We start from the raw sequence: 25,483 nt of genomic DNA on the forward strand, positions 1-25,483 counted from the left end.
TTGACACTGTAGAATAAACAAGTCTTTAGTGAATTTGAACCACACAGTTGTTCTTATATGGAGTATAAATAGCTTCTATTTTAAGAGAGACAGTTAGCATTTGAGTTCTAACCAAGTCATTTCAGTACTGCTCTAAGTTACATCTTAGAGTAAGACACTACGGAGAACAAGTGTAACACACATAAAGACTATGAGTGTTTGCCCCAAGAGACTTAAAAACTATTGCCCCCAAAATGAGGGACGACAGTAAAAAGAAGATGCAAAAAGACACTGCTGAGTCTAAGCTTGGGTATGACAAAGGGGGGAAAAACCAGGAAGTACTTTTTTCTTTTGGTTTTGATTTTTATACAGCAATATGTGTTTGTCTCATGAGCTACTACATAATACAAAAGCAATCCACTGTGTAACAGTCTGGATCTCAGCCTGGATGAACTACTGCTCCTGCAATCAATACTGCAGACTGGTGAGATTCAGCAACACTTCATGACGTGCATTTCCTATTTAATGTCAAATATTAAATTCCTATTTCAAAAGTGTAATAGTCACTCTCCTTTATTATTTTGGTTTTAACCACTGTACTTTCCCTAAATTTAGGATTCTGTAGTGTCATTAACACACATGCCCAACTATGTACAGCAGGGAGATGTTACAAGTAGTCTGTTGTCTTAATGCCAGGCACTTAGCAATACATGCTGAACAGTCGGATTTGTATCTCACACTAAAGCTCTGCCACGAAATCCACTCTTGCTGGATTTACTGTTTGCCATCAGTCAGAGAAGGTGACTTGTCTGTCTTGCTTAGATTTGTCTTGGAGGAGCAACCACTTGTTTCTTACCTTCCAACCTGGAAATTCATGCACAGCAATAGCTACAATTAAAAAACCTGCAGAAAATTAATGAGTCCCACAATGGTATTGCCTATCTTGACCTAAGCAGTTAGAGACACACAGCTAATTGGCGGATTATAACCTGTTTATATTCAGTCAATGCAGATCAGATGCCAACTGCTAGGGTCCTCCTGCACTCAAAAGGAAAAGTTGCAACTGTTCTGTTTTATGCAAGTAATTAGTCTGTGTTTGCACTTAGGCTACTGGGAAGTTGCTGCAATACTCTTTATCTGGGCAAAATGTGGGCACCTCTCTGGGTTATTTTAATTTCACTTCTAATTATCAAACAAGCAGTCTAGATGGTTTTTTTTCCTAGTTAGAGGTTGCTCGTCAGATCTGCAAAAGCCTTAGGTGTTTAAAAGAAGAGGAGACACAAAGTCTTTGAAGTTTGCAGGCGGCTGGGCTTAAAAGAGCTGCAAGTCTGGCTCAGCTCATTTGAGCACACAGTGAGGCTCATTATTGAACAGTGTTCTCAGTGAGGGCAAGTGTGTCATCATTGCCAGACTTATAAAAACATGCAGAGTGTTTCTTTACTTCAGGAGATATTGCATCTGCTTTTACACTTATTAAAGATACACATACGCAAGAAAATAAAAGCCATTCTAGTGCCTTTGAAATCAAATATTCCCACTACGTCTCACACATTGGTCACAGACACCCACAAATATTCCTTTCAAGAAACATTAGCAAATCCATCTGTAAGTGTGTTCATAACAAAATTTTTGCTTTTAATCTCAGCCTTCACACTCAAATCTCTGTAAGCAGAAGCCATACTTGCTTTCTGCAGGAACAGCCAGCCCCCTCTTGCCAAGGATGAGGACTTAGTGACCACCTGGTTAAACAGCCTCAAGAACCTCACATCTGAAAATGCAAGGCTGTGGATAGCAACTTTATCAAATACTATCAACTTGTGAGCTCATCACTTCACAATTATCGGTATGGCAACCGCAGATATCCATGAAGTGGTGTCATTTTAGGGATGGGGGTGAGAAACAGCTGAACTCAAAAGGCTCTGGTGCAGCCCCATGCAAACCCTGCCGTACAGCGCCTGGGGCCAGCACAGATCGAGAAGAGGAGAGGCACCCTTGCATGACACGTGCTCCCCCAAACCCCGGTCCTAGGCGGTATGTGCATGCATCCATACCTGTCACCAGCTCTGAGCTGGCTCTGCATGGGACACAGGTCAGCACCAAGTGAATGAGGCTTCTAAGAAACCCAAGCTTGAGAAGCACAGTGCAGACACATCCAAACCGACTCTACCTTCAGTCTAGGAGCACTGTGTTTTTCCTGTATGCAGATTATTCCAGCATCCACTTCTCTACAAAGAACAGAAACACTTTTCTACCTGTAACACGCCACCTCAGAGGGAATCAACATTTCCCAACTTGTCTTACAAAAGGCAAGATTTCTTTTTTCCAAGTGACATCTTTCTCAAATTTCACAACACTTTTTAAAGACAGCATCTTTCCCATGGTTTAAACTCACAAGTGGTTTTTTTTCTTGAGTCTAGGAAGCCTTTCCTTCTGCATTCAAATTTGTTCTTTAAAATGCTACTATTGTTGGGAAGAGAAGAGTATTATCACAGGGCTGACAGTCTTACAATGATGAAAAAGCTGCCATAATGGCAGAATCTTAATTGACAGAATTATCTCTGCCATAAAACACACAAAAGTTTCCCATTCACTCTAAGAGTAACTGTGAGCAATAAACTACCAACAACTCTAAACTCATTTCTTCCATCTCATAAACTTCTCTAAGTCCTCCCCATTTAACATTCCCATACACATCAGGGAGGCCTTCTGACTTTATACATAACTCTAAACATCTAAATTGCCCCACGCCCCTTCAGTGCTATGCTCAGTCATTAGAGAGAAAAGGCTTTCAAAACAGCTCGAGACTAGACAGAAAAGGTGCTTTTCCTAAAACAAACATCAACAAGGAGTGAAGTTTGTTACATTGCCATTTCTAGCTGTTAGGGTCCAAAGCCCAACGAGATCACGTAACTTGTATTTCTCAGTGGTGTAATACTGTAAGTATGTTGCAGCGCATTACACATTCTTTTGTTTTGCTTTCAAGAATCATAAAGTTTACAAATTATTCAAGTAGAGATTCTGATGCCAAGTTTTGGAATGCTTTAGGTATCCTGGGGTATGTTATTTCCTAGTTCAAATTTATAAGGCCCTAATCAGATATTCAGGCAACTGCAGCTTTAATACTGCTGAGAGAAAGGAAGAAAAGAAAAAAAAAAAAGCTGTCACAAACACACTTGCTGTTTCCTAGAAATCTGGTAGCAGTTACATGTGGTCTTTCTATGAAATCAAGACGCTGACCTCCTGCTCCACTGAACTTCAGCATGTTACTGAAGAATGAGCGCTAGCTTTAGAAGCACTGAGGTGATGCATAAAGACCAACCAGAATCCTCTTTTTATAGTATTTGTTTACAAAGCACCTCTTCTAACTGTAACTGGAATTGCTAGTGTTCTAGCACCTCTTCCCTGCTAAGTCCTGACTGAAGCTTCCTACTTATATCTGCCACCAAGAGTTCAGGTCATTCATTCACTGTCACACATTCATCATCACATGATAGTTTATCAATTCCTGGACTATAAGGAATACCCCTGTACTCTAGCTCTTGGCTTTCTTCCATTTAATCACAGCGTCATTTGTTTGCCAACAACATGTTGTTACCTAAACTTAATCTTGCATTGTTATTATGCAATCAGCATACAAAATTCACAACAGCCAAAAGGTGCAAAGCCCATCTTCGAACTATAATCTTGATTTTTTACATACTTCAATATGATCCACTAAAAAATGCCATCCAACTGGGTAACAGTTGCTGAAATCCCATTGCAGAGCTTGACCTGATACTGGCCTCAAAGCTTAAAAGCTAAGCAGCAGTTATGTAAGAGCTGTTAAACATGCCGAAAAGTCACGTACCAAACCACAATGCTGTTTGGCAGAGCGCTATATTCACGTACAACCAACATTTCATGGTTTTGATTTGGTACAAGCTATCCCATAGTGGAAGAGATTTGCAGTGGGTATACAAGTTTTAAGTGGAGTGTGGCAACAGCGTGCAGGCTCCACTAAAAATCACCACTACTGTGAACTAAGCAGCTTTTATTTAAAATGTACAAGGCTTCCTTTCCTGGTGGCTCATGGAAAGAAAAGCATAGTTATAAAAACATTCTTCTGAAAGTACATTCCTCCTTTGTCCTCAATGCTTAGGCAAGAACTTTATGGCATACGCAGCAAAAGTTCAACGTACAATGTGTTCTTCACACTGCCTGATAAGCTGTTTTACTGAGCTGTCATCTCAAGATACAACAATTTTGGCTATGACAGTTGGCAAGAATTTGGAAACTGATACATGAATGTTTGGGAGAAAGATCTTGCATGAAGACAAGAGCCACCATCTTTGCTTGCCATCTGGAAAACTGCATATTCATAGTATAAGCCTCACAGCAGACATGGGATGTTTTTACCTAAAAAACCTAAAAAGCATAAATTCTTAACAGACTCTAGAAAAAGAGAAAGATATCATTTGCAGGATGCACTACAGTAAGTCAAGCTAAACAGCAATGAAATACAACTTTCCTGGCAAGAAAACACATCTTCCATCTTTCTAGCATTTAATAAGTATATTTTCAAAGGTACCTCTCGCTACTGTCAGTTAACCAAAAAAACCCAAACATGTAGCAACATTTATGTCTGCAAGTGTTTTATTTCAGATTTGCTCTGGTTGTTTATCCTCAACAGAGACAGAGCCCATAGCAAGCGTTATACAAGTATCATCACATTTAATCTACAGAAAATACAGTTTCCAAGACAAATTGTGTTCCAACTCACTGATACACAATGATCTCTCTAGAGAAATTACAGTGAACTAATATTTAATTTTCAATCACAGACTCAAGAACAGTTTTGGTACAGAAAACAGTCACAAATGCACAGACAACTGGAAGTATCTCACCTAATGTTGCAGCTGCTGCAAGTCCGGCTGCATACGGATCTGTTCCTGGTGGAGCGGCGCTGATGATGTACGGATTGGGAACAAAGGCAGCAGGAGCTAAACCTGCTGAAAACATACCTGTCAGTAAAAACAAACTTAACTAGAACTGAAGCCCTACCAAAACACCTCTGGCTACCTGGCTGGCAAACACAAAAGCTCAGGTTGCTTTAGTATTTTCAATCTTTTTACACGTCGTTTTTTATAGGGAGTGAGCAACCACTGCGTTTCCCAGAGTCTTAATAAACAATCTACAGAGGTTATAACTTACATAAAAGAAACCTAATTCCAAGGTTGCAATGCCCCATAAGTAAAGCTGAAGTGGTAAAATACTCATATATACAATACCCATACTTGTTCAGGTACATCTGCAGCACAGACACACCCTTACTGTTTAGGTGACTATTAACACCATCTAGGTATTAACATTATCTAATTGCTTGTTACTTTTCTGTATTTTCTATAGCAAGCTGATGGAGAACCAGTTTACCCTACTGAGTTCCATGCCCACTACACAATACCAGTACTTGAATTAATTAGTTTGGAAGGAGCTCAGGAGTGTACAGGCAACATCGCAGGGCACTATCACTGCCGTGTATGCATTACCTTTCTCTGCAAGGAAACAGTTTAATTATTAGAGAAATTACCAGTGGGCGGGAGAGGGGTGTGGAGGGGAGGTAAAGGGGAGTAAGTTAAAAAGCTAAATAATTTTAATTCAGGTCTATCCCTGAACTCCAATAAGCACACAAATGCACTGCAGAGAGCCCGGAGAGTCCCAACACATTTGTATTGGGCTTTCGGGTAGGAAGAACTACCACTTAAATTGCTTATTGTGCTGAAACCGTTTAACTCTAAGATAGATTAATCATCCAGGAGTAGCCCTTCTACAGTTCTCCCGTTTTTCTATGCACAGGATTAAGTGCTTTCTTCCCAGTTAATCTACACTGTTTTAATAATATGGATCATGTGTTTGCATAAATTACATCTTTAAGTTAAAGTCAGACCCCAGACAGCTGAACCACAGGAAGCACATTTAGGTGTATATTGAATTGTGCATTTTTCCCCTCACTTCACTGTGCCACTTACCCCAAATTCATGCCTCACTCAGAGCAAGCAAGTACTTGAAAACGCTCTCATTACTGAACAGCACTCTCAGCAAGGGTAAGAGTGTCATTCCTGCCAGACATGCATGCTCTAGAGCTTTTGAAATGTGCAAGATATACCTCCAGAATTTTTCAAGTAAATCTTCAAACAATATACTTCTGCTTGTGTGTCAATTACCAGTTGCAAAAACATACTTAGGATTCTCTAAAACCTGCCAGCCCTTTCCCCCTGGTATTTTCCCAATGTATTCTGAGGATTAACGGAAGTCCAGTAAAATGTAACGTATTAAATGCAATACTTACCTATGTGAGGCTGATGAGCAGCTGCCAATGCGTACTGCTGCTGCTGCGCTGCTGTTAGTTGTTGAACAGCAAGTGCATTCGGTCTTTGGAACAACTAGAGGGACAAAAGCACAAAAAAGGTCCTTTACTCATGCACAAAAAGCATTCTCTTACTTCCTTTCAAAGCAATTCCTTTACACTAGATTTATTTTCACAACTACAGATATTCCTCTTTAAAGAGAAATATTTCAAAAGTAATTGAAAAAAACAACTCCTCTGAAATCAATTGCCTGTGATAATCCACCTGAAAAAAAAAATATATTTCTGAAGTACAGCTAAACCACAGCTAGGGTTTTCTCAGTTGTTCTCTACACAATGCCTGAAAGCCATTTTTTCCCCAACTCCTCAAACACACAACCCCTAACTGCAACCTGTGGATCACTAGTAGGTGCCACAAACACTTCCCGATCTTGAACAACACTGACTACACTGAAATTGCAGTTACACCAGCAGACAACCCATGCAACTCTCGCAGATATCTGAAGTGGCAAGCAGGACAGCAGGTGGGCTGCAGAGCAAGGTGTGGGCGAGATGATACACTCAAGACGGCTTCACAGCCAGCTCAAAAGCCGTCAAATGGGATGCCAGCCTCAGCAGCTCACAAACCCCTGGACAAAATGCTTCCTTTACCTGCCAGCCTTCCATCTCCAGCATCTCCTATGTGAATCCAGGCATGAAGTGTAAATTCTGCTTTGACCACAGACAGAAACCAGACCTGGGGACTTTTTGGTTAAGTCATCCAAAGCATGTACAAGTTCGCCAGCTCACTGCAACCTTACGGAGCAATGGGCAATGTTATTGAGAACAGTCATTCTCAGTAAGAAAAAAAGAGAGGATTACATTAGTCTTCAAAGTATTTTTGCTTAGGGGTTTGTTTTGGTATTTTTCATTCATCCAGATCCTTACTAAAAAACTTAACTTCCTCAGCTTCCTATGCCTCTCTCTAAATGAAACACTTCCTGAACCAATACATTAGCAGACCATCGCTCAGCTCTAATTAAAACATTCAAGGATACACAACCTGAATAGTCACTCTGAAACTATTCAGAAGCAATGTTCATCCCCATTTACTTCCAAAAGTGATTATTTCTGAGGTGTGAATGACTGCACAAAAACCGCTCTGATAAATGTTTTCTCTCTACACTCACTTGGAAAAAATAGGCCTAAATGCCATTCAATTTTCACACCTATTATCTCTGCCCTCCTTTCAGACAAGACAAGTGAGCTACTTCAGCTGTCAGAAGCAGCAATAATAATTCTGCCCAAATTTTTGGCAGAAACTCATAACCATCAAGAAGAAGCACGGAATCATTTAGAAAATTAGGGTGGGTTTTTTTATAGGCAAAAATTGGAGTTGGTTCTCCTGAGAGCAGGATGAGCAACTGCACAGTTTAGGCAGAAAAACTGAAAAAAAAGATGGGTGATAGTCCACCTCTATTTTCTTATCTTTTTACAAGTTCAGGAGAAAAAAACATGTAAGGGATCAGTATCGGATTCAAGATGTGGAAACTCAGTACTTGGGGGAACCAGAATTGATCTTCTGTGTGCCCAAAACCCAGTCACCACTGTTTTCCCCAAAGATTGCTCACCCCTTAAGACATTGGGGCCTGTCCATATATCCAAGGAGTATAGTAATGTTGCTTATGGAGAAACATATGGAATCCATGGTTACTTTATTACCTCCCTGGGCCTAACAACAGGAGGGCCATAAAACACTCCTAGCAGTCTTTATGCAGAACACACTTCCTTTTTTTCTTTTCCTTTTTTCTTTTTTTAAAGATGTCATTCAACAATACTTCATGCTTACACAAAGTTGAGTGCTTATGAGGGGTGTAATCTTTGTTAATATACCATCTGTCATTAGTAGCTGGATCAAATGCTCTACTGACTTCTTTTAGTTTAAAAAAGCAAGGACATCATGGACAACATGACCTACAGAAAATGGAATGAGGGATACTGGCTCTGTAGGAGTCTCCAGCAACATCTCATTAACCAATCATCATGGGCAGATATGGACAAAAAAAAATATATATCCCCTAAACTGTTTCACTGCTCGGTATAGATAAATCTAGAACAGCCATCCTTGGTTTTGTGCTCTACCTTTGTATTGAGTTCAGCAATCCAATATTTTAGCTTTCTTCACCTGCAAACACTTCACCAAAACCTTTAATTTTCATATTCTTTTGCAACCCTGGGATCTGTTCTTCCAGTCTGCTAATGTGTATTCCACCAAGGTGAACAGCAGAGGAAATGGCTAGATTATTAGTTGCCTGTCTTAAAGGCAAAAAAGCACTTATCTTCTCTGAAAATACTTTTTCTTGTGCTCAGTTTACATGTCTGATGACTTCCACACCTCCCAAATGCATCTCGATCCATTTTTAAATTAGAAGTACTAGCAAAAAAAAAAAAAAAAAAAAAAAAAAATCCACAACTACTCAAAGTATGAATATTTCATCTGCTGCTATTGTATTTTTTTTTGTTATCTGCTTGCTCTCTCCCCCTCTTCTGAGCACAGCTGATGTATGTCTGGAAGTCAAATCTAGCAGTCAAGGACCCACACCAGCTTTGTGCGTTTTTCCTTTTGCTGAAATCAAGTCACAGTATCCAAAATGCTCTGCAAATAGCTGCTGTCACCAGCTGTTGAGAGTCTACCTAAAGACTCAGAGGGAGAGTGAAAAGATGCTCCTTTACCTAAAATTACTGGTATTACAGAAAGTAGGAATAAGGAACAGAGTAGCTGGGCAGAGTTCTTTCATCTGCTCAAGAAATCACCAAGAGTAAGTCTGCATCCTCAAGTCAAAGAAACCTAACGACTTAGCTCCAGCTTAGTGATGCTTACTTCCTTAGACAATATTCTTGAGCTTCTTTAAAACCACATGCAAACATTCTGCATTCACAGTGTGCATTCACAAGCATGAGGAAGGGCTGGATTCCTTCTGCCTGCAGCAGACCTCCTCTCAAGTCTTTACAGAAATTCCCTTCCAAAGAAAGGTCAGATAAATGTTGGTATCTAAGCCATGTACTCTGACAGTGACTCAAATCAGCCACCTCTCCCTCTGCCCGCTTTAAATCACAGTTTCTGCAAGCCTTCAGACCCAGACTCTAGACTCAACCTACCCAGAAGAAACTCAATGTGAACAGCTAAAACTTTCTGCAGCTGCAGATTTCATACTGCCTGTGGCATATACAAGGAAGTGGAGCCAACAAAAACGATCACAATTTCAGGCTTTACTTAGCCAGATAAGCCCCTACACCACACGAGCTCTGGGAATCATCAACTCTACGTATTTAGGAAGAGTTATTAAAGCCTCAGTGCATGGTCTCCATCTGCTGACAGCAAAGACCTATAGTCCAGAAAGCAAAGCAAAAAGTAAAAACTCACATAATAGCTTTTTGTCATCTTATTTGGAACCCTACTGGATATGAAACAAAGGTTGAACTATGTATCAGTATTGAACTGTGCGCTCCAGTAAGTGGAAAAAGGAAACCTCTTCTAATAGCAGTTTTAATTGGAATTTACAATGTGAGACTGAAGTTTTAAGAATGTACACATGGAGCATTTTAGCCTATTAGAAATCACGTTCAGAGTAAAAACCTACAAATGACTGACACAGTTTTGGAGGAGTTCAGCAGGATCACTCGACATTTCAAAAAGCAAGGCTATTTTCCTCTCTCACACATGTACACAAATGAAGTATCATTTATAACACGTGGGGGAGTTCATCAAGGGAATTCCAAGAAACCAGAACATCGCAATCTGTATTACACAGTTATGGGAACATTGTAAGATTAGACTTCTGTAAGCCAGTTTCTGCTGCAATATAAACATCTGACATCTCTAATCAGATTACACGTGGTTAAGACCTTCCTTTCTTAATATTGCTTCTAGCTGTACTTGCTTGTAATCCCTTCAAAGTATATGACGCTTCCCAACAGACCGAGAAAGACACTTTTACAGAACGAGATCCTTTTGTTCAGGACGTATTTCCTTCTGACAACTGAATGGAAAAAACTATTCTGCCAAAAGACAGATTTCTTTCATACAAGCTGTAACTGGCAGACAGCGAATACCAAGAAACACTGGCTGCTGGATATCATATATTAAGAAAATGGGTACCACTGTGCCAAGATACATTGCATTTACACAAACGTGCACTGAGAGAGGTCACATTTGGCCAAAGAGTGAATCCTTATCTTTAATACAGCACTTAGACTTACAAAAGCCTGTGGTTTGCATTTACTGTAGGTGTAAGTAGCTATTGCAACAAAGATGAAACTAAAATAACAGCCCTTATTATACAGCCTGGCCTGCTTATTCTCAGCATGACCTGGGTGGGAGCTAAGCATGCCAGAGCAACTGGGTGGGCAGGCAGCTGTGCTCACAGCACCAGGACCTCCTGCTCCCCCCCAGAAATCACAGTTCAAAGAGACAAGAGAGAACTGCAGCTTCACAGGCAACCCAGCAAAGAGTCTTAAGCATGATTACATGGAGATGACATCAGCTCTACATGGATATTCCCATCCCCTTTATAGAAAGAAAACAAAAAAACCCAGGCCTCCCTACAGGGCCAGAGCCAGAAAGCCATACTGCAATCACTTCTGAAATAGGCACACTTTACAGGTCAGCCTTACTTCAAGCGTTTTTATTTCTAGATAGGCGCAAGACATGCCAAATTTTAAATCCTATTTCTTAAAGGCTGGAAGAAACAAATAAAAACTACTTGAACTTGTAAATGAGCCTTAATTTAAATAAAATACACTAACAGACAAAATACAAATTACAGGCTTCACATTCCTGCAGTTACTTTCCCATACCTAATGGTTCTTTAAAAAGGAGTCCACTTAGTTAGCTCTAACATACTGTTTTAAAAAAATACACAAGTTTCATTGTTTAAAACTAATTCTTGCATTCAAGGTCCTACACCACAGAGTGAGACAAAGACTTGAAACTAGCTTTTTTTTTTTTCTTCCCCTATTTGAACTCCACAGCAGCTATTTAGTTTAATCATTAAAATTTTTTCCATCATTAACCTCTTAAACATGCTATATAATAAAACAGCCCATTAAGCTATAACACAGATATTTACATTGCTTTTAATACTATGATAACTCTCTGAAGGTAGGCCTTTAGCACAAACTTGGCAATGGTCTCTCCTCACTACAGAGTGCCAACAGGCACTAAAAAAGATCAGATATTTCAGGAAACCCAGGGCTAGTTACATACTCTTGCAATCAGCTACAACAAAGGATTTTATTCTTGAGGGATATCATACTTACAAAAGGAAAACAATAAAAGTTTACAATCGTTACCCAGACTAGCAGGAACAGGAGTGGATTACGAGTCGATCGTTGGATCTAGGCCCAGCATTCAAGAGAAGCCAACAGCAAAGCAAGGACTTAAGTTACTTGTCCGGGATGAGAAGCCTGGGCCGCTTGCGTGGGAGAAAAGGTCAAACAAACTCACTGGGCTGAGATAAAGTTTTCTAGTACTGGACTCTGACCTCAGGTTTTAAACCACACTCAAGTGCGAGTGAGCCAGTTTAAACTCATTATTCCTTCAGTCTGCTCTGGTTCAGTACTGCAGACATCCCAAAGCAGGGCTGCAACACCAAGGCTTAAGAGTCGTTTGAGACCATTAAGTCACTTTAAGGGCTTGAGGGTAGGGGTTTTTTTTGTTTAGCAGTTTTTACTAATTTAAAGCTCTTCTCCAATGCAAACTTACTCAAGCGAAAAATGATTAATACACAGAAAATTGCTGCTGTTAACTGCTATTTATTACAGGTCCTTAAGACTGCTGTTCAGATGCCCATGTTAAGTAGATCTCCTGCCTCAAGCTCCATAGGAGGACACATGCAGCACTCTATAGATGGCATAGAGGTGATGAAACCATTCCAAATCTTCCTCCATCCCTCTCTCCAAAACAAGAGCCTGAGCTCATGCTAACCCCATGATGACTCTCTTGGAGGAACTGGAACAGTAAGTAGACCAACGGCTGACACTTTACCTGCTGTTGGGAATTGTAATCAAAGAGCCCCACGGTGGCTGCAGCTGAGTCCACAGGTACTTGAGTGCCAGAATAATCAAACTGAAGAGGCTCCATACCAACATGCTCCATGGGATCCAGAGGGACGCTCTGGGACTCAATATTGGAGAAATCCTCCACTGGCTTGGCACCGTTAGTACTTGCCAGCTGGGCTAAGCCCTCTGATCCATTCTGGTTTGGACCCAGAAGATCTACTTCACTAGCAGAGTTCTGGCAATTACCAGGTGTACGGCTATGCAGAAAGAAAAGATACTCGTCACTAAGCACGTCCATTTAATGCCATGTCACACATCATCAGTTAACAGCAAGAGACACTAGTACTCACCAGAACTGCTTGTAGATGTTGTGATAAAGGGAAAAAAAAAAATAAAAGGATGGTCTGAAATAGTTCCCTAAATGAATTCTACAGAGCAATTTATGTATTTAAAAAAACAAACAAAAAACCCCACCCACAAAACCCTCAGTCCCCCTGACTCAAATACGTGTTACAGTACAAGTGTAAAAAAAAATTGTTTCTTTTTTCTCCTCAACTGAGAGATTCACAAGAAGACAGGATTTCAGAAATGCCAAAGTTATTTTTTCATAAAGCTATTTGGTAGTTATTAACCACGTGATGCTCTGGCGCTGTATCTCACTTGAAACCTTTCCAAAGCAGCTGCCATGGTTTCCTAATCACCTAACATAAGCATTTGACTCGAGTGGGAAATGGTTCATCTCAATGCAAGGGCCAGCAGTATGCACCTCACAGCACATTTGTTTTGCTTTTACAGTTTTACTGCATGTCAACGAGGCACAGCAAGTAGGTAAGCTAGCAAGAAATACAAATGCATTGATAACATTAATAGCCACAATTTCAAAAGCCTTTAATCTCTTGAGAGCTACAGGGAATAAGTCCAAAAGCCCAACTATAATTTAGACTAGTATATAAGCAGAGTCAGCTTCTTTAGTAGGTATTTCCATAGGAATCCCATACAGATTAATTAAAAACAGGTGTGAAAATAAAACAAGATTACAATATACAGAACTAGGTCTGCACAGACTAGAGCTATCAGATGCTATCCTCCACCTTCTCACAGTGCTTCCCTGCGTACATTATAACATCCTTATGATACTGTTTCAATGAGTCAAAGGCTTTTTCACTACAGCATGGAAAATCTTTCAAGAAATGTTATGTGTGACACTGATTAATTATTAACTAATGGTGCACGTACCTGAAGTCTTTGACATCTGCGTCGATTCCATTCTGCACAGGCAAACCATTTGTTTTATCCATCACATCCCCCTCCTCCTTCAGATCTCCTAATTTATCGCCATCAAATGTGCCCTTATTTTTCTTATCCCCTTTGTCATTCTCATCATTCTCTGCATCCCTTGGCCCCTAGGCAAAAGAGACATTATTTTTAATAAGCTTAGTTTTCAGATCAATTTTACTTTTATTCCAAGATGGTAACAAATCAAGGAAACATGTCACAATAAAGTAAGTCACTTGCAATCATTAGTTCTTACAAATAAAAACATAAAAAAGCAAAATAGTCAATCATAATCGAAGAAAGAAGGGAACTAGTTCTCACTCTTCCAAGAGAGGTTTTATCTATCCACTCAGTTTCTTCCATTTAGTAATTCAGGGTCTGCTTCTATAGGCTCTAAAAATCCCATCCCAAAATAATTTTAAAGAATACTCATCCAAATCCTCTTTCTAGATGGGATTTAGGCACTTCAAAATTAACTCAGGAACTTTTAAATATGACAGCATGTACTGAAGGAGTACAAACTGCATTAGTGCCTCTCCGAAAATCACTGTCTCTGTCAAAGATGCAGTAATTGACTGGACAAGCGCATGTATTTGAGCACAACAGGATCACCTCACCCTTTGGGGGGCATTACTGTGATTTGCACACTGATTTGCACAGTGAATTCCAAGGTATGGCTCATTTAAGAGCACTCAAGTCAATCACTAGCTTGCTCATTGGTTCATATAATCCCAAAGCACTTTGGGTTTTGGGTTTTTTTTTTTTGGGGGGGGGGGGGGGAAGGAGTGAGGGGAAAAGGGAAAAAAGGATTTCTGTTCTATTGAGCATTTTATGAGTGGTATTACATCTGCAGCATTTCTGCCCTTAATGTCTGCATTTTGTTTCACTTGGGAGAAGAATAAAGGGTGATTATGCCAGAGGCAGAGTTTTGAACAACAAAAGGGAAAGGAAAAACAACATAATTTATGATAAAAAACAGCAAGGGGCATATAAACATATTTATCAGAGACAGCTTTGGTGCTGTCACAAAAACAGACATTCAAACACTGTCTTCCACCTCATTTGAGGGAAAAGTACTCCATAAGTAACAGGGCATTTGAACCCTCTATCAACTAAATTTTCCAATTCTCTCTAATTGGGGGGGGGGGGGGGGGGGCGGGATTTTTCCCCCCACATTTAGAAAAAAAGATTGTTTTAAAAGCAATCATCTTCTGATGCTTCTTTTTAAAGAAAATAAAATCTTGCTTCCTTAATATTAAAGGGCAGACTTGGAAATGCCAATAGTAAATACAAATTTGGAGCCCAATTCTCACCCACACAATGTGATATTCACCAGTGAGACCCTTCATTTCAGAACTGGCATCCTGACTATCAATGCTGCAGAGCAGACACCTCTCTAAACCCCAATTCGGATGATAAATTGGCTCCTTCCACTGACTGTTCATTTCTCAGAAATCATCTTTCTTAGGCTCAGGGTTCAACAAGGTTATCAGGTGCCCACTATCAGGTGCCCAATTCGGATGATAAATTGGCTCCTTCCACTGCCTGCTCATTTCTCAAAAATCATCTTGCTCAGGCTCAGGGTTCAACAAGGTTATCAGGTGCCCACTAATGAGGGACAAAAATAAGAGGATGGATGAAGGAAACCACAAATCAGCTCCCTGAACAGATGAGCACAGCAGTCTAACAGCAACAAACCTACTCCACTTTTATGGTTTTCGACAATTCCTGACCTAGCACTTGGCTGATGAAGTAGAGTTGAGATGCAGCCCCTTTTTCCCCCACTACAGGGATGGGACTTGATTTTGCCTCTCTCACTACATCCTTAGATTCGAGGCAGCAGCAACTGTACTCCCTTCCCCACCCCAAAAACCAGTAACTAATGCCATTTCTCCATAGGAAACGATATGCCCTTGAAAGCATTCCCCTGCTGGAGTGGCTTTTGTAGCTACGTTACGTTTCTAGCATCATTACATGGAGCTTTTTGTTCTTAGCCAGCAACAAAGCAGCCACACGCTCATTCAAAAACCACAGGTATATTTGCATACTGTTCCAACGACAAGCTTAGATGGGGTGTTACTGCCGGTGTGATTATCCAAAGAACCAGGGAATGTCAGCAACCTTCACAATCCTTTACACCCATCTCCCATACTGCATCCCCTAAGTCAAGAACAACGGTTAAATTGCTAGCCTACCCATTTTAAGAAAGACAGCTAAACTAAGAGCAAATAAAAGAAAGAAGAAACATCTGCCTTTAGGAATGGATTAAGAAACAAACAAACCAAGCAGCAAATGGAGAAAATAACATAATGGGAACTCAAATGTCAGAATCAGGCACACTTACAAATCCTCCTTTCCTTAGGCAGGAATCTCCAGGAGATGAGCTCAACACATACTCCACCATGCTAACTCCAAGTCCTCCACTCTCTGACCGTGGTGAAAGCACTGAGTTGACTTCACTATTCACATGAAACCCCTGACCAGGTCTTCTCTGAACCATAATTGGTTGGGAAACAGAGTGATCTGGAACAAAAACATGTGTAATTCTTATAAGTAGATCCAACTATTCAAAGGAGGCAAGTCATTAAATATGTACTCTCTAGGGTCTTAATTGTACTAAGAAGTGCCAACTTTTTGACTCTGATGAAGTCCATTAGAAAAAGCAGGATGGCTTTCTTATTTTTTAAATATTAGAACCTGTAAACCTACAAGCAATAACTACATTTAAAGTCTAAAATCACAGAATTTCAGAAATTTAAGTCTCTAAGTAAAGGTCGTAATTAAAAAAACAAAGTTCTAGTTTTTAGTTTTACTAAAACTCTTGCATTAGTACAGTGAAAAAACAATCAGTCTTGGTTTGTCATTTAAAACATCATCCTACCATTACACCAGCCTACATTTGTTTTCTTGGTCATAGGAACTGCCATATTTGTGTCATGATCAGAGTTTCTCTTAGCTGCTATTTCCTCGATAAAAGGTTTGAGAACTTAATTTCTTCTTCCTCATCACCTGTCCTCCTGCATAAGCCCCATCATCCCTTTATCATCCCTGCAGCGTGAGGGTTTGAGATCCCACCAGAACAGACTAAGGATAGATGGTCTCCAAGTCCTTACAAGCTCTGCAAAAATTGCTGTCTGGGCAGGAGAAAGTGACCCTACGTCCCCAATGAGGGAAGGGAAGAAGTTCTCTGCTTCTGGCTGCTCAGACTGGCAATAGTCAGTGAGTCAAAAATAATATGCAGTAGATACAGTAGTTGTCAGGGGATGGTGGAAGGGACGTGCAATGATATTGATACTGTAGCTTCCTTATAAAGCAAGCATAGGCTGTCAAGAGAAATAATTTTATTCTATCATTGCTCTTGCGTACACCTTCCTGCCTTCTCCCTCAAGCCAGCACAAGCATCTATGTGGCCACAAAGTGAAGTGGACTGGGGAGATTTTTCGGGGATAAAGCTAACAAAGAAAAGAGAAAAACTAGTTTTAACCCAGATCAATTCCCCAGCAGGTTTCATTACACTGCTGCATTAACTACTTGTACCACCAGCAGGGGAAGAAAGGAGTGGCCTGCATCAGACAGGACTGCTTCTTTTAGCAGTACTGGCTTTAAATGCTCTAAACCTACAAGTTCAAGGTAGAGTAGTGAAGAACCAAAGCCATACGGGTGGACTGCAGTGCATACTGTGGACACAGACAGAAAGGAAAATGGATGGAGCGAAGGGCATCTTACAGAAAACCAGGCTTCGTTAGTTCCACTGTTCATGGAACAAACTAGTCTTCTGGCCAAGGACACTTCCACACCCCACCTCCAAGTTGTGCTCTTTGCTCTGGGGCAGTGACCTTGAGCAACTGCTCAGACATGGCTGTTCTCTTCATTTTAGATGAGCAAAAGGGGAAACTATGACTTCGCTGACTCACAGACACCAGTGCAGGCCATCGCTCAGGAATAAAGGCTGTAAGGTGCACAGGATTAACTGAGAATAAACAAAGGAAGAGATGAGACGAAGAGCTTTGACTCATGGAGATTTGTGATCAGCCAGCGTAGGAGGTTACCTCCCCCAGATGTCTACCCTGCCTGTCTGGTGGATGTAACCAGCCCAACAATACAGGCAGCAGAGGAGAAAGTCTTCTCAGCTGTTGCTGTTCAGAGTCTGGCTCAGCCCTTTAATCCACCCTCAACTTCAGTTTATATTAATACCACCAGGCACAAACTGTTGTTGAGGTCTGGATGCAGGCGCTGCTACGGAGATCCACTGCGGACAGGCAAGTCAGACAGGTGGAGGCAGCAGCTCCCCCAAATCTCCCCAGTACTCAGCCAGACTGCAAGGTTCAGCCTATCAGATTTTAAGAAGCTTTATCCCTTTTTCACAGCCATTTTGAAATTTAAATAATAAAAAAATGCCCTTATCACTGTCCCAATAGCTTCACCCTAATAATGGATATTTTCGGCAGGAAAAAAACCCCACACAACAGTGAAGTTGCTCTAACTCACATCTCCCCTGGAGCTGTAGTTCTGTGCAGTTGTTGGAAACTGCATGAGATACTCAGCAGTGTTTAAGGAGCATATTCATTACATATATAAAGCACAGAAAATACAAAGTAAAAGGTTATCATTTCAAATTAAGCACATGCATGTGATTTTTTGCCATTTAACTAAAACCAACCTGAACACTCTCCCCTTAAATTCAACAGAAGGGACAGTCTGGTCCAAGAACAAAATTCTTGGCAGACAAACTTCAACACTACTAATTCAAAACATCACTTTTTTTCTTTTTTAAACTGAATGTTGTTGGCTTTAGGTTGGTTGGTTTAGTATTTAAAAAAATTGTGGGGTTAGTTTTGATTTTTTTTTTCACTAATCTTTTTCTCCAGTATCTTTGTTCAAACTTAGAAGTAATCCATCCCAAGGCAGAAAATACATCAGAAAATTTGAATTGAAATTTTAATGGCAATCTGAAATTTTTAAGCAGACAAACATGAGGGTACACACGTTCACATTAGACAATCTTTTTATAACTATGGATATCTTTTAACTCTATCACAAAGCAATGTGGGTTTTCTATTAGTTTTCTATTATGTAAAACAGATGTTTTTAAAAATCTTTTAAAAGCTGTGTCATCCAGACTGGCCAGCAATTTTGAGTAGATGAGTTGCACATTTCTGTATTCAACCCCAACTAAATTAAGTAAATAATTGAGCTACCTGATGTTCCCCAAGCACTGTCTCTCCACTGATCTCCCAGAAATATCCCTTTTGGTCCATCTTTGCTGGAATCATCAGATTCCCAAAACTTTTTACCCGGCAACAGCTGCTGCAATTAAAAAAACAAACAAACAAAAAACAAAACAAACAAACAAAAAAAAACAAAAAACAAAGCATGATTAAAATAAGTATAAAATGCAAACATAAACCATAAGCGTCTCCCTTCTAAACATGAATCAATCATTAAACACAAACTGATACATGCTTTATAATCAAAATATTTACATACTCCTAGGGTGAAAGCCATACAGCAACTGAGACAATGATTCAATCTCCGCAATCCTCTTACATTCTTAAATGCTTTATGAACCCCACACACGTAAGCACACACATACAATTTACATTCTCCAGCCTCTCAGCACGAGAGCTACTTGCAAGAAAAATATTAACAGAAAAAACTGTTCTGATCAGAACATTGTCATTACTTCCACCTGAGCTGTGAGGATACCTCTGAAACTACCCAGCAGTTCCAGCACAAATTCTTGCCTTCAAATACTGAGGTTCTGATGCTGGCAGGGACAGAATAGCTCAAGAGGTGCCAAGATCTCTCACTTCTCGCTTATTTAATGACTGCTGAGGACTCTCCATGCTATGAAGGTTATTTGTAAACACTAATAAGAGTGAACAGTTCTGGGCCACTGCACCTGCCAAGCATGTATTGTTCCTACCGGATGAAAAGAAAAAAAAAGGTTATGCACTTACTGAGAACGAGACAGAAAGTCATCCTTGGCTTGAATGAATCTAAGGAAGATTGTTCTGAAGTTCAGAAGATGGCAGAAAGAATGATGTGCCCTGTTCAGCAGATGTATTTTGAAAATACCAGCTTCACCAAGGAAACACCTGCCACGCGGCATCTACATATGGCAAGGGGAATTCCAAGCCCTGCTTAAGTGCCCTAGATGTCAACCATACAATCTTCAAATTAAATCTTCTGGCTGAATGAGATGTATGCAATTCAGACAGAAAACAACAGTACATTCATAGCAAATTAACAAAATAAATGAGCCTTGCCTGCTGAAGTTGGAATAAAACTAAAAGAACTAGAAGATTAACAAGTACTTGCATCTGTTTGAAATTACCATAGAACAAACAAGAATCATCAGATTAGTCAATGCCTCCTATATATTAGAAGTGTTGATAACTCTATACTCCATCAGCAGACATGCAAATTTAAGGCTACAGCATAACAGAGTAAATAGGCTGCTGGATGACAACGAAGCAAGCATAAATGATTTAAGAGCTCCAGCTTGTAGCGTACTCTGGTTTAAGACAGACAATCAGAAAAGTTGTGCTCACCATTCAGTTTTTAACTTCAGGAAGATCTGTTTACTCAGAAACGTATTGCTAAGCAAGTCTATACGTATGAGATTACGCCCAACGTTCAGATTTGGGTAACTGGACAGATTACACTGAAGATAGGTATTATAGTGAAAGCAACATAAATTTCACCCCACACCTGAAAAGCAGAATTCCTGGCAAATTCTAAAAAAAAAAAAAAAAAAAAAAAACAAAAAACACCAACAAAACAAAAAACCAAAACCAAAAAAACCAAAAAAAGCACAACCAAACAACCAAGACACAAAAACCAACCAAAAAAACCCAAAACAAAACCCCACACAACACCACAGATAAGACAGCAATTACATTCAGCTATTTAACTAACACTGGAAGTTGCTATTGACTAAAAGTAACCTTGCTTTTGTGCCAAGATCAGTAGAGAATAGGATCAATCCTTGACTTAAACATGGTAGATGCCTACAAGGGAAAATAAATAAATAAATGCAATCCTTTTGGAAAAAAAAGCTTGTACAGGCACAAGATGGAGGGCAGGCACAGCACCTGAGCAGACCTCAGAGCAGAAGCACTGCTGCTTCAGGGGCTCTCAGTCAAACCTCAAGCTGTACACAGACATGCAAGTTTTACAGCAGCAGAAACACGCTCCCAGCTCCTCAGCCCACTGCTGACTGTAAGCCCTGAGCAAGAGCTGGCGCGGGGGCATTTTCCAGCTGAACTGAAACATTTATGCATACCCCGCATATTGTCTATACAAGTACACAGGAATGTAAAACAAAGCAATCCTCACCTACAGAGGTTGAATCAACATCTCAGACTAACATGTAACGGGTCAAATTTTAGGATGACATGTGCCAGTTACACTCCTGTTGTACCAGGCACACCAGGAGCTCCAGCATAGAGGTTGCCACTTCTGAACCAGACAAGATCCTCCTAGAAGGCTGAAGACACTGTGCATGTGTGTGTGCGCTGCCACAGTGCTAAACCAAAACTTATTTACGGAAAAGTGTTGCTAAATTAAATTGCTGTTTTTCTTTTACTGAAAGTATATGCTTGTATAACTTATTGCCACCATCTTAACATCCTCTTCCAACTTGCAATAGCCTTCCTCCTACTAATTGGAAAGCAAAAATCTTCAGGTTAGTTTTCAAACTAAGGATGAGATGAGCTCATTCACCTTCTATGCCTAAGCACAATGCAGCGTACTCCAAAGTCCTTCAGAGGTCTGTGCACTTCAACCCCACCTGGACGTACGGACTCCAGTACCTGGGCTGTCCCTAGGGCAGATGAAATAGCTGTACAAAAAGTGTCAGGGTCAGGGACATGCAGGACTTGTACCCACCCTGCTTTGCAGTATTCATTACAGATGCTGAATCTAGAATCACAGAATGGTTTGAGTTGGAAGGGACCTTCAAAGATCATCTAATTCACACACACCCCCACAACAAGCATGGACATCTTTTCAGCATCTTTCAGGCTGCCCAAAGCCATGTCCAACCTGACCTTGAACACTTCCAATAATGGGACATCCACAAAAATGATCAGAGGGATGAACACCTCTCCTATGAAGAAAGGTTGGGGTTGTTCAGCCTGGAGAAGAGAAGACTCCAGGGATACGTTATTGCAGCCTTTCAGTACTTAAAGACGGCTTATATGAAAGATGGGGACAAACCTTTTCATAGGGCCTGTAGCAATAGGACAAGGGGTAATGGTTTTAAACTAAAAGAGGGTAAATTCAGACTAGATATAAGGAAGAAATTTTTTACGATGAGGGTGGTGAGACAGTGGAAGAGGCTGCCCAGAGAGGTGGTCAATGCCCCATCCCTGGAAACATTCAAGGTCAGGTTGGATGGGACTCTGAGCAACCTGATCTATTGGAAGATGTCCCCACTCATTGCAGAGGGGTTGGACTAGATGACCTTTCCAGGTCCCTTCCAACCCAAACCATTCTATGATTCTATGATCCACAACTTCTCTGGGCAACCTGTTCCACTGTCTCACCACCCTCACTGTAAAGAATTTCTTCCTTGTGTCCAAGAAGTCTCCCTTTCCCTACAGTCAAATATTCATTGAAAACACTGGCTTTGAGTATCAGAACTTTTCAGTTCAGAAATGCCAAACTTGTTTTCCCCAGTTCTTCAATATTTGGCACACTATTCATGTCTACAAACTCCATATCTTGTACACAGTCTGTCCAAATAAGACCATTTAATTGCCTACTTTCTCTACAAGGTATCCCATTTTAGTTTCAATCTTTTTCAGCAGCAAGTTACTTCCACCCAAACCTCTCAGAAAGGTTAAAATTCAAAGTAAGAAAGTATTTTAATTCAAGTGCTAAGCTTCCTCTGGGTTTCTATTGTCTTCTTCCTACTGAGAGGACAAGACTCAACTTGTTCTTTTAACTCACAAACCACTGAGTAGAGAACACAGTGCTTCCCCCAGCTGCTCTTCTGCAACCAGCAAAAGAAGCATCATGAGATATCGGCACATCACTCATTTTTTAAAAATGTGTTGATGATTTAGGAATTATCATTACATCATAAACACAGTGTAGGACTGGTCATGATTCTCGCAGCTGAACAATAAAGCAGGGAAACTTGCACCGCACTCCCCTTTTATGTAATCCAAAAGTAACACAAGACAACTGTAAGGACAAATGACTCCCATCAGCAAAACTCATTTCAAAACACACAGACCTGTTCCTCCATCTGCACCACAGGGTGACATTAAGGAGGTGAAACCCAAGTCTATGCTCTCTAGTATTTATAAACATAAACACACATCAGGTGTGTTACAATTTTTTTTAAGCTTCTGCCATTCCCATATTTCTTAAAATGCAGCTTTTTCACTCCTGCTGCTGCCCCCAGCAAAAATAACTACTCTCCTTGTCATTCCATTTCAAGGAATTTTGAAGAAGAAAGCGATATGGACTGATTAAACAAAATTTTAGCTGCAACTAAACACTCTCATTTCCTTTGACAATACCTTACAGTGTAGAAGTATACAATCTGTTCTGCAGTCACACCTCAAATAAAGCATGAGAAGGGGCATCAGTTTGCAGAAAGAAGACAGGAAAGAAGTGAGCAGAATAGAGTATTTTCCTTCCAAGGAAAGAGCAATCTCTAGTTTACAAGAAAATTAAAACTCCTTTCATAAGCTCCTGAGTTTCCAAAATGTTAATAAGTTTTCCTGATATACACTAGAATTCACTATTGCTTTCTTAGCTTATGAAATTTATTTCTACTTTAAGGTAAAAGACAAAATGGAACTTAAGCAAAAAAATCAAGTATAATTTAAACCTAAGAGAAAATCTGCATTTGTAAACAAGCACAAAAAAGGGCAACAGGAAGCCCAGCAACTGCCTGGTAAGTACAGTCACATACATTACACAATAGGTAACCTCAACATTTTTAAAGCAATGCTAAAATCTGAAGCAAACACACATAAAAGTTCAGTAGTTGCTTCTCCTGAAGAAGTCTGCTAGAGGTAACCAAGTTCAACCTCCCTTCTTGGTTTTAGTACTTTGAGGTACTTGCTTTCTCATTAAATATAAACAGCGGCAACAAAATGAGATTTTTCATTTCTACCATTTTAAAATTTACAACACATTTCCAAACCAGCAGCTCCAGCAGAATTCATCTGAGTAAGGCCATGCTTCGACAATACTTTGTCTTCAGTAGCAACAGTAGGCAAAGATATTTCCCTCTGCGTGTCCCAGGTGCCAGAGCACACAGCGCACTCAAAGCCCGTCTTCAGGAGCAATCTTTTGCAGATCCACATTGCAAATTGTTCAGAGCCCTTGCCAAGAGCAGTCTGCAAATTTGGCTGCTGAGAGGGCTCGAGGAGGTAAGGGGAGAAGTTTGCAGCACATGTGCAAGCACCCCCTGGCTGCTGTAAGAACAAGAATACCTTAAACCACTACCGCCAATGCAGGCGTGCTGCGTCTCACAAAGCACTTTCGAATCTCAATTACAATGAAATTATACACTAAAGATGTGGAAAGGGACATCCAGAGACATGAAGCACCAAGTTCAGACACACTTCACATATAGCTGCATAAACCAGGCAGACACTCCTAATTGAAAGATAAGGAAAATGAACACTTCATATGAGTATACGCTTACAAACCACAGCAACAAGCTGTGTTATGAAGTGGAATACACAGACCAAGTTTTTATTTGTATTCTGGTCACTTATTTAAATAAATATTTCAATTTTCCTGACCATACAAACTGGGTCACTACCACAAAAGGTAGCAAGACCATTTCCTCTGGCTGGAGGGCAACCTGAGACTAATTTAGCCCTTTATTGTTTCAACTACCCTCTGCCCCTTTCTTAAGGGTGAAGACACATCCACTTACCACCACGATCCTGAAGAACTGCACCCGAACACCTTCTTATGGTTTTGCAGTGAATCACAGACAAGGATTAGAAAAAATCCTAATACTCACTGTCTAGTGCACACACACACCCCTTACTGCACAGCCAACTACAACTCTGTCCCCTATAGTTGAATCTTTTCCCCCCAGAAACAGAAAGTTTCTGGAAGCTCTGTACCACAAGCAGAAAGAAACAGAATACAAATGTTTATTTCACATACAGATTCCAGATGTATTTACAGATACTGGGGAGGAGAAAAACCAAAAGACAATACTAACAGATGGCAATGGGGGTCCTTGTTCTGTCAAGAACTGCTCCAACCAAAACTAGAGGTTTAGCAAACAGTAATCATCTGTACTGAATTATGCAACAGGCTGCCAAGACAATGAATTTTTCCTCGGGGAAAGTTGTCAGTTGCAATGGAAAAAACCCAAACCAACAAAATTATTTCAAGTGAATATCATCCAGTTCTTCAGGTTGGAAATTAAAAAAGAACATGCAGCAGTTTAGAACGAGACTAGTTTATTTGTTCCCCAGTTTTTATTAAAATTGACCCTATCTAACATGAAAATAATCCTTCTAAGCCCTCTTACAGAGGACTTACAGAGTTAGGCCAATATTCAATTTAGCAGAGCAGGGAGGAGGGGAGGGGACGACTTACACATCAACAAAAGCAATTCTACAATGAACAAGTACAGAGCCTGTGCATATAGATCCCACTGAGATGGGATTATGAATTAGACAAATTAAGTAAACTGATCCCCTTCAGACAAGCCAAATATTAAGATAAAAGAAGCCATCTGTGCAGTTGGAGAACTCAGTTTATCTGCAGCAACAGGTAGGAGAAGGCAGAGCATGTATTTACAAGTCACATTTGGGCAGCACTGCAGGTTTACAAACACTAAGATGTTATCTA

At 40.2% G+C, this 25,483-nt stretch overlaps 1 protein-coding gene and 2 non-coding genes across 13 annotated transcripts in view; all 3 read right to left on the minus strand.

The window, feature by feature from the left end:
• Window positions 1-25,483, minus strand: part of PUM1 (pumilio RNA binding family member 1) — a 79,324-nt gene that overhangs the window by 29,513 nt on the left and 24,328 nt on the right. For 4 of the 11 annotated variants that reach the window (XR_012653120.1, XM_075047686.1, XM_075047684.1 and 1 more), the window contains 6 exons: window positions 18,835-18,943; window positions 15,981-16,159; window positions 13,598-13,764; window positions 12,348-12,618; window positions 6,305-6,398; window positions 4,863-4,979 (listed from right to left, as the gene is read on the minus strand). Coding sequence is in view for 10 of the 11 variants with exons in the window: in XM_075047686.1 (XP_074903787.1) it covers window positions 4,863-4,979; window positions 6,305-6,398; window positions 12,348-12,618; window positions 13,598-13,764; window positions 15,981-16,159; window positions 18,835-18,943 (937 nt within the window). In the remaining variant the exon portion in view is untranslated. Of the gene's footprint in view, window positions 1-4,862; window positions 4,980-6,304; window positions 6,399-12,347; window positions 12,619-13,597; window positions 13,765-15,980; window positions 16,160-17,362; window positions 17,584-18,834; window positions 18,944-25,483 lie in introns of those variants that run through there. The other 7 variants (XM_075047693.1, XM_075047685.1, XM_075047691.1 and 4 more) reach the window with 4 other exon arrangements.
• LOC142040669 (small nucleolar RNA SNORD103/SNORD85) lies at window positions 1,307-1,390 on the minus strand. Its single transcript, XR_012653265.1, has one exon. It is a non-coding gene; the product is annotated as a small nucleolar RNA SNORD103/SNORD85 (small nucleolar RNA).
• LOC142040649 (small nucleolar RNA SNORD103/SNORD85) lies at window positions 5,997-6,082 on the minus strand. Its single transcript, XR_012653246.1, has one exon. It is a non-coding gene; the product is annotated as a small nucleolar RNA SNORD103/SNORD85 (small nucleolar RNA).

The sequence above is a fragment of the Buteo buteo genome, chromosome 16, assembly GCF_964188355.1.
Source record: "Buteo buteo chromosome 16, bButBut1.hap1.1, whole genome shotgun sequence".
Classification (NCBI taxonomy): domain Eukaryota; kingdom Metazoa; phylum Chordata; class Aves; order Accipitriformes; family Accipitridae; genus Buteo; species Buteo buteo.